At 45.3% G+C, this 15,547-nt stretch overlaps 1 protein-coding gene across 1 annotated transcript; it reads right to left on the bottom strand.

Annotated features, from left to right (window-relative positions):
* Nucleotides 1-1,862: 1,862 nt before the first annotated feature.
* Nucleotides 1,863-5,528, bottom strand: LOC125507297 (receptor-like protein EIX1). Its single transcript, XM_048671922.1, has one exon. The coding sequence runs from the start codon at nt 5,459-5,461 to the stop codon at nt 2,510-2,512; it is 2,952 nt and encodes a 983-aa protein (XP_048527879.1). The 5' UTR covers nt 5,462-5,528; the 3' UTR covers nt 1,863-2,509.
* Between the last annotated feature and the right edge of the window lie 10,019 nt (nt 5,529-15,547).

The following is a 15,547-nucleotide window of genomic DNA, read 5'->3' as shown; positions in this document are numbered from 1 at the left end:
CCGCATCCGGAATGATGATATACGAGATAGAGTTGAGGTAGCACCGATTGAAGAGAAGTTTGTCCAAGAGATGGTTTTGGCTTATTCAGTACAGGCCCTCAGAAGCTCCAATGCATAACGGATGGCTAAAGTGTGCTGATAATGTCAAGAGAGGTCATGGTAGACCAAACTTGACATGACAGGCAGTGGCGTAGGCAGGGCTGGCCTACGCCTCAGGCCAGCCCTTGTATCTACATTACCTACAAAGGCTACAGTGCCAAAAATACCTACAGTATACAAAGGATCATAGAGCCACGCCCCAGGCCATGGCCATAGTAGCCTGGGGCCTAGCTACGCCACTGATGACAGGAATACATCAAAAGGGATCTGAAGGACTAGATTATCATCAAAGAACCATGAGTTGGTTGCGAGATTTTTATGGGTTTCAGCTTTAGCCTGCACAAACTGTTTGGAAAGGCTTTGTTATTGTTGTTCATCTTCTCATATACGCATGATTCTATCGGTCCAGCAAGCCCAGCCAATAAGACCAACAGATAAGGTGTAGGCTGGCTCGCTGGACCAGTTCGCGCTGGTGGTGTTTTCCCGTCGAACGTTTTCGTTCGTGTGGGGGGATCACCAATAGCGAACGAACCGTTCGCTACATGACAGTCTAAGATCTGATGTTCGGTCAAATATTAGGGTCCAACTTTTATGAGACACGCATCAAGTTGATGAAACCAGTTCTATTCCGTGAGCAGGCTCTCTTTTCTCTATCTCTAATTCTCTATGTATGGCGAAGTGAACTTTTCATCAGATAAATCAAAGCGGATGAACACATTTGGATGTGGCAAATTAACCATCCAGTAAATAGCACCCCGCACATGAGCCGGAGTGAGCATTTAAAAAAATATAAACATCTTCTAAAATGTGATGAACATTTTTTTTAAACACGTGAACATCTTTAGAATGCCACATACAGTTTTTTGAATGCCATCAACGTTTTGTTGAATTGCACAAATATGTTTTCATGTTGTATAAATATATTTTTTAAATGCCACAAACATTTTTTTGAAACACTTGAGCGTTTGTAAAAAGTCACATACATTTTTTTAATGCGACCAACATTTATTTTTAATTATGCAAACACTCTTTTAGCTGTCTATAAGTATTATTTCAACTCGTGATGAATTTTTGTTAAAATTCAAGACAAATAATTTTCTATTTTAGAATTGTATGTATAAGAAATAAAACAAAAATTATGTACCCTAGAGAGCCAGCGCTCCTCCCGCGCTTGACTGGCCCATTTAGGCCATGTTCGTTTAATCCCCTCACCACAGGGATTGAAGGGGATTGGGGAGGTTTGAGGGAGATTTTGACTTGCAAGGGATTTAATCCCTTTCAAACCCCTCCAATCCATGCCTAACCGAACAAGGCCTTAGGGGGCACCTGAGGCCAGGCTACAAGCGGGTGTATAGTTAGATCATGTAGTTCTAAAAAAAAAAGCTGGATCATGTACCCCTCATAAAAAAAAGTTGGATCATGTTTGACCCCCTAAAAAAAGTTAGATCATGTTTGAAATGCCTTTTTTCGAAAACATCATCTGGGCAATACCCTAAACATAAAGTTTGCTCAACTCAGATAGCATAGTGAGCAGCTTCACAACTTGGGCTTTGGAGTACGTAAACGTTATGCAAGCAAGCCGCATAAAAACGGAACATAATCCAAGCCAAGAGTTCACAAGAGCTCAAACCCAATAGTATATACCTAGTGCCTGGCTCTCCCGTTTATATAGATGCTCAGATTTGTAGCAGTTCGCTGAAGATAAGTTTGCAATCAATAAATTTCAGATATTCTTAGAGAAGAAGGTGGTCAGGATCAAAATGTTGTAAAAGGATCAATGACCTGATCACAAACACAAAGGTATCATCGCTTCAAAATCTGCAGCCTCTGAGATTGCATGTACATCAAAATAGCAGACAATAGAAACATTCAGCAAACTGCAATACCCACACGATCGAAAGCTGACACGGTCGACGGGTTCTTGTGCTACGACCCCGACACCATCTGCCTCATGCTAAGGAGAGAGCAACGGCGTCTCATCATCGGCGTCCACGCTGACAACGAAAGGATCTGGATGATATAGGTGGACACGAGGAAGAAGGCGCTGCGATCCTTCGCCCGATATGCCAGCCAGGGCAACAAGGACGGCACGCCCATGACTGGTCACTTTAACCTGATTGGCTTCTTGCCTAGTGAGGTCTCCAAGTACCTGCCTACCTGCTGAACCAGCACGTATTACATCAAGCAACATTATTTAAGCGACTAGATTCTGTATTAGTCCATACCCACACGTCTTACAATACAAGTACTTTGCCCCCTCAAACCACCCGAAGTGTTTATCATGAAAAGAACTTATCATGGATATATTTATGCTAATACATACTACATGCAATAATTATCATACTTGCTTCTTCTATGATGTCACCGCCGGATCATCACATGGCATTCTCCATGGACGGCACGCGACATGTCAGAGCCCCACCACAAGTCCCAGCACAAGGCCGAAATAAAAGGTTAGTGGAACAAGCTCTTGCTTGCTGCTTCCGACGTCACCATGAATGATGGAAGAATTATTTCCTGAACAACTTCTGCTGAGAGGAGGCCCACAAAGCCCGCTGTTGCCGATGTATATGTTGTCCGAGATGAGGGTGTCAAGTTGCGGGCCAGAAGGTATCCTTCCGGACAAATTGTTGTAGGACAGGTTAAGGGCGGACAAATACGTCAGGCTTGACAAGCTCCATGGGATTTCACCAGAGAGCTTGTTCTCAGAGACGTCGAGCGATTCCAGTGACCGCATGGCCCCGATCATGTTTGGGATTTGTCCGCTCAATTTGTTCGATGACAGGTTCAAATTCATGAGCTCGGCAAGGGAAGTGATGTCTGTAGGGATTTCACCGGTCAAGGAGTTGTCTGATAGATCGATGCTCACAACATAAACAATTGCTCCACCATATAAAAGTTGATGTCCTTTTGTTACTACTGGCAATATTTCTCCCAGGTGACCAGCTCCCATCTCGCCAATGCGCGCGGATGCATTATATGTGTCATATATACCCATGAATTCCTTTTGTATCCTTCTCATAAATGTCAGGTTTGATAGATGCCAAGGTATTGCACCAGAGAAATTATTGGCTGATAGATCCAAGTATTGAAGATTCCTGAGCCTTGTTACTTCGACCGGAATATTATCACAAAATGCATTGTGGCACAGTAGTACAAATCTTAATTTCCCCAGATCTCCTATCCATGTAGGCAATCTTCCAGACAACTTATTCCATGCAAGGTCCAAAAACACCATAGCAGTGTTGTTCTGCAAAAATGTTGGGAATTTTCCTGATAAACTGTTGTTACTGAGCAGAAGAAACTGTAGTTTTTTTATGTCAAAACATTGAGGAATTTCACCCTCCAAAAAATTGTTTGACAAATCCAGGTACACTAACTGTTGCAGTTTGCAAATAGATTCGGGAATGTACCCACCAATTCGATTTGAATAGACAATCAAGATTTGAAGTCGGGAGGCTTCAAAATTGGATGGTATTACTCCTGAAAAGTTATTATTGGAGATGTCTAACCAAGTAATATTTGCCGGCAACGAAGGCATTGACCCGGTGAGCCGGTTTGAACCTAGGTGCAGTTTTTCCAAAGCCATGCCATCCAGATGTGCTGGCAAGGTGCCACTTATTTGGTTGTTAGAGATGTCGAGATCAGTTGCCCGTGAAAATGTATACCAGAACCAATCAGGAAATTTGTCCACTAAACCAGTGTTTGAAATGTTAAGTGAATCGATTCCCCGCAGCTGCTGAAGCCAAGCTGGAAATAAAGGCCCTATTTGGCAAGATGCAAAATCTCCAGACTGTAGCCTAAAGGGAGAAAGCCAATCTGAATCCAGTGCAATCTTCAAATTATTGGAAGACAAGTCTATTTTCTTTAAACTTTTTAAATTTGCAAAGTGTCCTTCTGTGATTGCACCACCAAGTCTGTTGTTGCTTAGTCTCAGAGAAACCAGATTCTTCAGAGAAGAAATTTCAGTTGGTACGTTCCCGTTGAGTTGATTCCAGCTGAGATCAAGGATGGCTAGACGGGTCAAATTCCAAAGCCCTGGCGGTATAGGTCCAGCAAGGTTGTTTCTGGACAGGTCAAGCATGCTCAAGCTGCTGAATTCCCCTATAAAATTTGGCAAGGTCCCGATGAAATTGTTTTCACTGAAATGCAGCTCTAGCAACTTTTCCTGTGCGCATTCCGGCAACCCCTCCATCACCGCCACTATATTTCCATTCATAACATTTTTAGAGAGGTCGAGGATTTCCAAGCAGCAAAGGTTTTTAAGAAGACTTTGAAGGTTTTCAGTCTTATTCAGATTGTTGAATGCCAAATCAAGTACCTTGAGTGACGTCATGTTTCCTAGTGCATCCGGAAATTTTCCAAATAACTGAGTCGCATGAAGGCTGAGATATTTGAGGCTCGTCACTTTCCAAAACCAACTTGATGCAATTGAGTGGCCTAGATTATTCGAGGACAAATCAAGCTTCTCAAGTTTTGTGAGGTTAAGGTAGGGAAGCGATTGACTTGCAGTATCAAGTGAGCATCCAGCAAGATTGATAACTCTTAGTGATGGAATCATATTCAAAGGACGAGGCCAGTCAGCTATCCTTGAGAGATTTATTGTGCTCATACTAAGATACTGCAGCAAGGGTAGCTTTGTTAACCATGTGATGTCCGCTGAGTACATCCCGGAATAACCCTCGCCAAGGTCAAGATGTTGCAACTTAGACAAGTTACCAAGCTGAGAAGGAACTCCACCGATAAATGGAATGCCAGAGAGGTTAAGGTATCTCAAGTTATCCATGGATCCCAAAAACTGAGGAATATGGCTATTTGGCCCTAGCAAACAGTTCATGCTAAGATCCATGTGCTCTAGATTCTTCAAGGAAAGCAGAGAGGGACTTATCTTGCCGAACAATGAATTGGCATCATCACACCCATTGTAGTTATAGGCGTCACGGCCTGGAAACGTATTGCGAAGGTGAAGCTTGATGACATGGCCTGTTCGGTTGCTGCAGCTGATGCCCCTCCACCGACAGCAATCATACCCTTCCCACGAGGCGAGGATATCAGCGCCGTCACTTGTGATCCCCTTCTGGAAGGCAAGCAAGGCGGCCCTCTCGGCAGGGATGCAGCCACCGCCATGGGCATACTGGGGTTGTAGTGCTAGTGCATGCACCACTTGTGAAAATGAAGTGATGCTTAGGATGATGAGGGTGACCAAGAGATTGGTTGTGCGATACATCTTGGATGAACAAGAACTAGATATCTGGGGAAGCATATGCACTAGAGTTATACTACCAGAGATCTTTAAGCCAACCCCATGTAGTCTATGGTCAAAGTCCCAGTCCCAGTCTTTCAGGGTTTCAAGAAGACCCATTCAATGAAGTCTGCTCATACAATTCTGTGGCCACACTGTGATGGGAGTTACCAGCCACAAGACTAGTTGACTGTCAAAGTCACTCAATTATGCTCAAAGATTCCTGGAAGAAAAGTCCTGCTAGCGACACACATCAGAAGAACCAGGTTGACAATAAATCTACAGAGAGAAAGGAGGAACAGGGGGTTTACTATGCCCCTTGTATGAACTTTCAGGCATAACCCCCCTTTCTCATCACCGATCCTTAGTAAAAAAATTATAGTTGTATGAGATGTGAGCATAAAAATCTACTCCCTCCGTATCAAAATATAAGACGTTTTTGTAGTTCAAATTGAACTGCAAAAACATCTTATATTTTGGTACAGAGGTAGTATAAAGGATTACACCCATTTTCCATCTACCGGTGAATACCCTATGCATACGAGCATGTGGACTGCCATATCAAAACAAATTATGTTAAAGCAATGATTAGTGAAGTCTAGACATGATTGGAAGTAATATATATTTGCCTACAGTCATGTTTGTTTGTGATATAAGCACGGCCGAGTCCATTTTCTACTCATACACACTAGATCTGTATGTTACTAGTAGTATTTAGCTATGTACCTGAGCCATACTACCAGAGATGTTTGGCCATACTACTAGCCCCGCGGAGTCTACCGTCAAAGTCCCAGTCCATCAGGGGTTCAAGGAGACCCACTCAAACAAGTCTGATTCATACAAATTTGTGGCCAGACTGTGATGGGAGTTAGGCAGCCACTAGACTAGTTGCCTGCCTGCCTGCAACCACACGGTACAGTCGAAGCCACTTGGTTCTGCTGTATATGCACGGTGCACTCTGTACCAGAGCAGGCGTAAACATTCCAGCCGGCTGGTTAGTATTCAACCAAATTCCTTTTTGACAATGTGCTGAAACTCTGGAGATTTCAGTTTCAAACAACATATGACAGCAAAATTTGTAAATAGCTAAAGACCGTGGCAGGATGAGCCAGGTTGAGTTTACAAAAATGAAAGTAGGCACCAAAGTAAAAAAAAAAACAAAAGAAATAGGTGATTTATCTTCTGGAACAGAAGCTTCATAAGAGTATTTTCTAATTATGGAAATAAGCTGCAGTTTGGTTATACTCATACTACCTATACCCTGCAAAGTGTTGCCGAATTAAAACTGAAGCAATATTCCTACAAATGCTTCATACCTTTATGCGGTATGCTATTGCAAAGCAGGCCCATTCAATTCAATCAAGTCTGCGTCATACAATTTTGTGGCCAGACTGGGAGAGTGGGAGTCACCACCGGCCACTGGACTAGTTGCCTGCCTGCAATGCAATCACACGCTACTGTCAAAGTCACTCAATTATACAATATTGGATATGCATGGTGCACTCTCCACATTCCAGACGGCTGGTTAGTGGTTAGTACTTCACCAGATTCTCTGTCTATTCGCATCGTCAATCCTTCCACTTTCCCAAACAAATCTGCTCCGCAGCCCCGACCTCGGCTCTGTCAGTGACTCGGTGTTCAGGTCGGACGAAAACCGGAGATACTTTGCCCGCGGGTCGGTGAGGGAGAGTGGCGGCCGTCCGCGTGGATGTGGGTGTCGGCCGTCGGTAGGAGAGGGGCGGCCAAGTGCCTCGGGGCCGCATCTGAAAACGGGAGCGGGCGACGCGTCTGGTGGAGGAGGGGCAGGGACGGAGCCAGGATTTTGACATAGGGGGGTTGAGAGTTCGCTTTCAGTGCGTAAACTTATAATAAGATCATGGACAGACACAGTAGCCTATTTATTTTAATGAGACAATAGCCTATTTTGATGAACCATATGTCCATCCTAATAATCAAGCAAAGAAAATTGGCGCGAGATATGAGTAAATTCAATTTCAATCAAAAGTTTTCATAAAGCAAATTCTGAAAGCAATTCGGATGTAACTAAATCATTCAACTACAGGAACGGATAACCAATGCAAAACCATGTCTCACGGTTAATATTTTTTTTTTTTGTAGTTTATACAGATCAAATCTTGTACTCCTACTTCGTTTCTACTTCTAAAGGCACAAGTTAATCTAATCTCAAAACATCAGCCATCGACTAAGTAATTGAGAAGAAGAGAAAGTAATCTAACCATGTTTCCATGCCTAGTTGCCCGGCTCTGCGGCCGGCCGGCCGATCGGCCTGTGCATGGTCTTAATTTCCCCTTCAGCAATTCTGGACTAAAGATTGGAAGCTCCATGTCGATGGATCATGAACTACTCTAGACGGTTCCCCAATAGCAGCAGAGGAGGTTGCGGGCGACCGGGGATCAGGCGTCGATCCCGTAGCTACCACCAACGTAGCCACAATCTGACCTAGGCGTGCGTGCGTTCAGACCTGGCCCCATTGCCTTCTACAATGGGCTTCCCCTTCTACAATAGCCTACTTTTTTGTCTGACGTATATGGGCTGGGCCTTCACGTTGCATTATAGAAAGAGGGACAGGGCCACAGGGGGGGCGAAACGAGACAGACACTACGTGCAGTTAACCAAAATCAAGGAAAATCTAGTCGCTATTAACAGAAAACGCTATCGTCAGGGGGGGTCTCGCCCCCCCTCGTCCCCCCTTGAATCCGTCCCTGAGGAGGGGAGGCCGGCGACGAAGAGGCAGGCCGACCAGCGGGGAGGAGGCCGACGATGAAAATAAGGAGCACCGGGGTCGGTGGCGAGGTGAGGGGGAGAGGCGGCCGTGGCAGCGAGGTCGCCGAACTGTCAGTTTGGGGGACGATTTGAGGAAGGCGGTGAATTTTGCCGCTGTTAGTGCTCTGTTCGTTGGTGTTGTCGGGCGGTATTTTCTCTTACCGCTGTTGCACATAAAAAGTGTGCACATAAAAACTTCTTCCAAGTTTTACCAAACGAACACGAGATCCGTCGTACATCCGAGACAAACCTCCACATGTCATTCGATGATGTTAGAAACACCATCGAGTCTTCCAAGTGGCATGGGGCTCACCCCTCCTAGTTAGTGGACCTCCCTCCATCTCCATGAGGCAGCCCTCTCTGCTGGCGCTGAGCACCAACTTCGTCCGTCCTCCCTGTACGTCGATCTAGGCCACCACCACCATCCATGCCATCAAATCAAACACCGTGCGCCGTGGTTGTTGTCTTCCTTCCTCCTCGCCTCCAGCCGCAAGAGATCCGTCCCCGCCGCCGATCATATCCGGACGGAATATATAGCTCCCCGTCACCGTCACATTCTCTCCTCTCGCGATAACCGTTAATACTTATAATATATTTCCCGGCCTTTGGACGGCGCCTCGGACCCTCCCGCATCGCCCCGACACATGGCCGACTTCGACGTCACCCGAAAGAAGCCCACCGTCTATCTCAGCAGCCGCCTTTATCTCGCCGACCTTCAATTAATGCTCGCCTCCGCGAGGCCAGTGAGATCAATGACCGGCCGGGATGGAGGGTGGTTGTGGTGAAGAGTTGGTGTGTCTTCGAGGGGAAAGGGACTCGGGGGACAAAATTACTGTTCTGACCCATTGTGCAAAGAAAATCCTGATTTGACCTCGTTCCAAAAAAATTTCGTTTCTGACCTTTTTCGGTGACACCAAGGTCCATGGCGTCTGGGTTACGAAGCAAACGCCAGGTACCCTGGCGTCTGGCCCCTGGCCCGCACTGCCCGCGTGCCCGTTGACCTGCTGACGTGGCAAAGGGGCCAGACGCCAGGGACCGTGGCGTCTGGCCCCGGTAAGTGGATAACGCCGCGGGGCCAGCCCACCCATCCCAATCTCATCTTCTCTGGCGTCTGGTTCGACGAACAGGGGGCAGTTCGTCGCCCCTTCTCTCCCTCCCACCACCACCCCCCTTGATCTACTCCATCAACCCCTCAAACTCACAGATCTGACCCCCCCAAGCTTCTTTGAGGTATTCTCCCCCATTCCCTCCAATTTGTTTTTGTTTTCCCCTCTTTGGTTGGATGCATTATTCAACACTAGGTGATGTTAGATGAGTAGATGGTTTCTTTTTTTAGGAAATTTTTTGTAGTTGATAGATGATTAGGTAGGCAGTAGATGATGTGTAGTTGAACATGTAGGTAAAATCAATTCCGTTTTGTGTATATGTTGTCCATAGGATTATTTTTTTGAATTAAGAGGGGTGGTGAATATATGATTTGTGTATGTAAAATAGACTTTGGCATACTATATTTGGTTTGATAGATGATGTGTGTATGTGTAGATAATCCTATTGTTGGCATACTATATTTGCAAAAGATATGGTGAAATTTGGTACTCTAGATGATATGTATTTGCATATGTGACACCATATTATTTGACAAATTTATTTGATTGAGATGATGTTGGTATGTTTGAGAATAATTATGTGTGCATATGAAGAAGATAAAAATGTGAAGTGGTATGACAATATAGTTGAATATATAGATGGCAAAAAAATTTATGCAAAAGAGATGATGAAATTTGATTATTGTGTGTGACATGATTTGTTCAATAGAATGGCGGATGATGATTATGAAATTTATTTGATGGTGAAATTTGGTACTCTAGATGATATGTGTGCATATGTAGAAGAAAGAAATGATGTGGTTATGTTTGAGAAGAATGGTGTTTTCATATGGCATAAACTTGGAGAAGGAAATTGTTTGATATTGTTCATGTATTCATAGATGTTTGTGATTTGTTTTGTAGGATGGCGGATGGTGATGGTCCTTGGTATGACGGATTAATCGATGAGTGGGATAAGGAGCATCGTGCTCGTGCCATTGAGAATGGACAGGTAAGAAGCAAGACTGGGTCAATTTTCGTTGTTTCTCATTTGTGTTCTTGTATTGATTATTAAAACATCACTTTATTTGCAGCAAGTAGTTGCTATGCGCATGAGGGGTCATTCCGCTGATGACTTTGATTACGACCCGCGGTATGAGGCTTACATTCGAAGATTGGGTCTTCTCCCATTCGTGTTGCAGTTTAAGCGACGCGCTCCGCCGGTGAACCACGCGGCGCTGACCGCACTTGTGGATCGTTGGAGGCCGGAGACTCACTCGTTCCACCTTCCATGTGGGGAGATGACGATGACCCTACAGGACATGGCTATGATAAGCGGCCTTCCTATCAACGGACAAGCTGTTACTGGTCGTGTGAGCGTGGGTAATTGGCGAGAACGGACTGCCGATTTAATTGGCGTTCAGCCCGAGGGCCCTCAGGAAGGCAAGGCCGATACCGCGAAAGTGAGGCATTCTTGGCTAAAAATGGTCAGAGGAAACACCAATCCGTGCCCTCAGGATGCCAATGACGTGGTTGTGCAGCAGTACGCGCGGGCCTATCTTTGGTATGTACTAACCAAGGTAGTCTTCTTAGATGCAACCGGGAACTCAGCCCTCTGGATGTTCTTGGAGCTACTCAATAACTGGGATACCCAGTATAGCTGGGGTTCGGCCGCACTAGCATATTTGTATCGTCAGGTAAGAGATATTTGCAACCATTTATCTTGCATTTGTCATGCGCCTCCATATCTAACATGTTTGTTTGATTGCAGCTTGACTTGGCGTGTCGGAGGAAGGGAGATACATCCTCATTGTCTGGGTTTGTTTGGAGCCTATCCGTGTGGATGTGGGAGCGGATCCCGGTTGGACGACCCGAATTCAAGAACCCCCTCATGGCAAACCCACGGGGTAATCATGACGGGTTGCATGATGATGATCCATATCGGCGCCCTACGCTTGCTTACTATTAGGAACAAGTGACAGTCTACACAGGAAGCTCGCATGTGCGATACAAGTGCTATATGAACGAGCTGGACACCTTGACTGCTGAGCAGGTTTTGAGAAGTTCGATGAGATAAAATTTAGTCAAGAATGAAACTTGTAGCTAACAATGTATCTCTTTGTTTTGCAGGTATATTGGTTGCCTTATGTGGAAGATCGTGACTTTGATCTTAATGAGATGTGCACGCGTGATAGCCATCTTTGGCGGGCGAGGTGCCCAATGATATGCTTCTTCGCAGTCGAGTGGCACTTTGTAGACCGTGTGGCAAGACAATTTGGAAGAAGACAAGATATTCCAATTGAGGAGAGCAAGGAGGAAATGCTATCTCTGCATCGGTGAGCAAGCATGCCTTGAGTATGTAGTAGAGTATTGAATAAGTCAATGTTTGCTAATGCTTTGTTCCGTGCATCATTTGTAGGTTCAATCGAAGGAACAATCAGGATATATCGGATTGGGCAAACAAACACCGTGCATGGATAGAATTTTGGAATCAAAGAGACACACTAGTGCAATCAGAGAATAGACCTCACAATCAGTCAGCATATCAGAAGTATCAAGTGTGGTATGCGGATCGTTATCGGTTAAAGCTAAAGCCTGGTTGGACTCACGAGGAGTGGTCGGAGTTGGTGTCTGAAGACCCGGAGACTGCAGAAGGTTATCATACCTTCAACACGGCTGTGAGAGACACCAGAGGGGCTCACGTTGACTATGCACCGATGCATGATGAAATGGTAGTCTGTTTGACCTATTCTAACAAACTTGCATGCATCATGTTGTCTTCTTTCAAATACATAAGTTTGGTTTGTTCATGAATTGCAGGGCAGATCGTTGCTTCTGTGCGTCAACGATGCCAATGTTGCACTGAGTCATCCACCTGGTGGTGTATTATCTGAGAGGACTCTTAGGAGCACGATGGAGGTGTGATCAATATATTATAAAAGTTTCTTTTCGCGGATTATTTATTTGTATCTCATATCATAGCATATTTTGTGTTGTTGCAGAAGTTCAAGAAGCGGTTCCATAAGATGTCAGCAATGCTTTCTTGCCATGGTGCTCAGTCCAGTGACGTGTATGCACCTGGTACCCGCGCCAGAGCTAATAGACGGCGTTATATCCAGAACGATGAGGACATGGAGGAGGAGGTCCATGAAGAGGAGCCATCACATCAAGAGGAGCCAACACAAGATGAGGAGCATGAGTATGATGCAACACATCAAGAGGATCATGAGTATTATGTTGATGCTCCACAACCATCACAGGTTACACAACGGACACAAGGCAATGCTCGCTCTAGGAAAGGCAAAGCCATAGCTAAGACACCAGGCAAGAAAGGTAGAAAGAAGACATGGAATACACAATTCCATAGTCCGGAGTATTCTCATCAGCTTATCCCAACAGGAATGCAAAGATATAAGGCCAACATTGAGGCGGAGGAGGAGGCATACAACAAGGAGGAGGAGGAGGCTAGCGAAGAGGAGGAGCCTACACTTGCAACCATTGTGAAGAGAGGAAGGAGGAAGTGAGCTTCTTGTTTGGAAGTGCATGAACTAGGTGGCGTTTGTATGCATGAACTTGGTGTCGTGCTAAAAACTTCTTAGGTTGTCTTGAATTTGGTGTCTTATGTATGCACTTGGTACCATATGTATGCACTTGGTGTCTTATGTATGCTTGAATTTGTCGTGATGAAAAATCTATGAACTTGTCGTTTGTATGCTTACATTTGTCATGGTGAAAGTTGTGTGAAATGTGCTATCTTCTGTGTTGTATGAACCTATCATATGAATATATATGTGCTATCTTCTTGTGTCAAACAGCAAGTTCAAAATAATCTACAAGGTCTCAGACGCCAGGGTCCTTGGCGTCTGGTTTCAAGTCAGGGGACCAGACACCACAGTCTCTGGCGTCTGGGGTCGACTGGAAGCAAAAGCAGAGTCCTGGACAGCAGAAACAGGGCACCCAGACGCCAGGGTCCTTGGCGTCTAGACCTGGTGTAGTACTTTTTTCATTTTGTTCATATTTTGTTCTAGCACCCAAACACCTATAGTATGGAATGACATAGATATTTTGTTCTAGCAAACACCTATAGTATCGAATGACAAACATTAGTGTTCACATAATAGCAAATGACAAGCATAGTTATCACATAATCTCAAATTACACAAATAGTCTCGAATGAGAAGTTCATCACATAATCTCAAATTACACAAATAGTCTCGAATGACATAAGTAGTTCATGACCACGATGGTCCACGATAGTTGAAACGACATGAAAATCACATATAACTCGGTTTCCTGTAGCAATGCAAGTCAATAACCCTTTTCCATTTCCATTCTTGCAGCATTTCTTGAATCTTGTCATCATCAGTTATGTCAACATCATCAGTTATGTCAACCAGTTTTCTTTCTCCGGGGCCATCTGACTGCTTCCTGCTGACGTAGTACACAAAATCCTCTTCCTTCAACCCTTGCTTCAACATGAATTTAGTCTTCAACCAATCAAAAGTGAGGTCCACTTCACTAACTTGCACAACACATGGAGAAAAGCCTTGGACATGAACAACAGGGCTAAGCACCCACTGAGTACCATTAGCCATATACAACACACAAATCTCTTAGTACCTAACCTATGATACATTAAACCACGAGGAAAACAAACAAACTAGGGTTTACACAAAACTATGATACTGGAGATCCTGAAACCAACCAATAAGTGGGGGTGTAGTTGATTTACCTTCTAGTTTCGAAATCCTGAAGATCCAACGGTGAAAACGGACCGATTCGTGAGAGATTTGAGGGGGGTTATGGTACTGGATGAGAGTGAGTGGACGAGAGGGCTAGAGGTGAGAGTGAGAGTGAGTGGAGATGAAAGGAATGACAGGGGTAGAGGTGGGGTGGAGATGAATGGATGAGAGGGGTAGAGGTGGGCCCAAAGAATCTTATCCACATGATATTTGCTCTCTAGATAGGATAAGGACCCAGACGCCAGGGTCTTTGGCGTCTGGCTATGCACACTTGCAAAATGCTCTCTGGATCGGGCATCAGACAGATCAGACAGGTGTCTGTTTACCTGCGCGAGCAAAACGATCCAGACGCCAGGGACCCTGGCGTCTGGGTGTGCACTTATGCAAACATGAAAAAAGCTCTCTGGATAGGGACCCAGACGCCAGGGTCCCTGGCGTCTGGATCGTTTTGCTCGCGCAGGTAAACAGACACCTGTCTGATCTGTCTGATGCCCGATCCAGAGAGCATTTTGCAAGTGTGCACACCCAGACGCCAAGGTCCCTGGCGTCTGGGTCCCTATCCAGAGAGCTTTTTTCCTGTTTGCATAAGTGCACAGCCAGACGCCAGGGACCCTGGCGTCTGGTTGTGCACATTTGCAAACTGGGAAAATGCTCTCTGGATAGGGACCTAGACGCCAGGAACCCTGGCGTCTGGGTGTGCACATTTGCAAACTAGGCAAAGTGCTCTCTTTTAAACTTGTTGCACACATTTTTAAACATTGGAAATCAAACAAAAATATGAACAAAGCATAGTTTGCACATAAGTAGTTCATGACCACACAAGGTCTCGGATATCAAGTTCACACACGATGTCTCGAATGACATAAGTAGTTCATGACCACACAAGGTCTCGAATAACAAGTTCATACATTAAACAAAGTCTCGACAGTTCATCATCGACGCCGGTGCCTTTCCATTTGTCTACTGAGTAGTACGGGGCCACTTTCCCTTCTTGTCACGTGCCTCGTCCTCCTCTCGTGCATCGCGAGCCCTTGCAAGTTTTCTTGCCCTCTCTTCTTGACGAGCCTCCTTCTCTTTGCGTGCCCTCTCTTGTTCACGCTTCTTGCGCTCACGAGCCTCCTTCTGACGACGCTCCCGCTCCAATCCCCGTGCATAGGACTCCTCGAATAGGCGCTGCCTCCGTAACCAATCTCGACGTTGGTCCTCTTGGACATCTTTTGGTACCTCGTGATCTACCCAAGTGAAGTACTTGCAAAGTGGAGGAGGGGACTACATATAAACCATGATTTTGTTAGACATATGAGTGACAACTTGTTGATGTTTTTTGTATGTACACCTAACATACCGGTGGTATGTCATATGCGTTAGTTGGCCTTCGACGATCATGTGCATAGTTGGGACACACGAAAAACCTTCTACCTTCTGTCCATGACTTGTTGCGGTCAGTGGACACCTTCAGCTTGCAAACATCACCACACCAACATGGTGGTGTGGGCACATCCTTCTCCTTCTCCTTGTCCAAACTGGCCTCCATCCACGTCTTCGGCATGTCCTCTTGGTCCGCGCACGCCGGCCTCGTCCTGGAACCGGATGAA

The sequence above is a fragment of the Triticum urartu genome, chromosome 5 (genome assembly GCF_003073215.2).
Source record: "Triticum urartu cultivar G1812 chromosome 5, Tu2.1, whole genome shotgun sequence".
NCBI lineage: Eukaryota > Viridiplantae > Streptophyta > Magnoliopsida > Poales > Poaceae > Triticum > Triticum urartu.
This window is presented reverse-complemented; position numbering and strand designations above follow the sequence as displayed.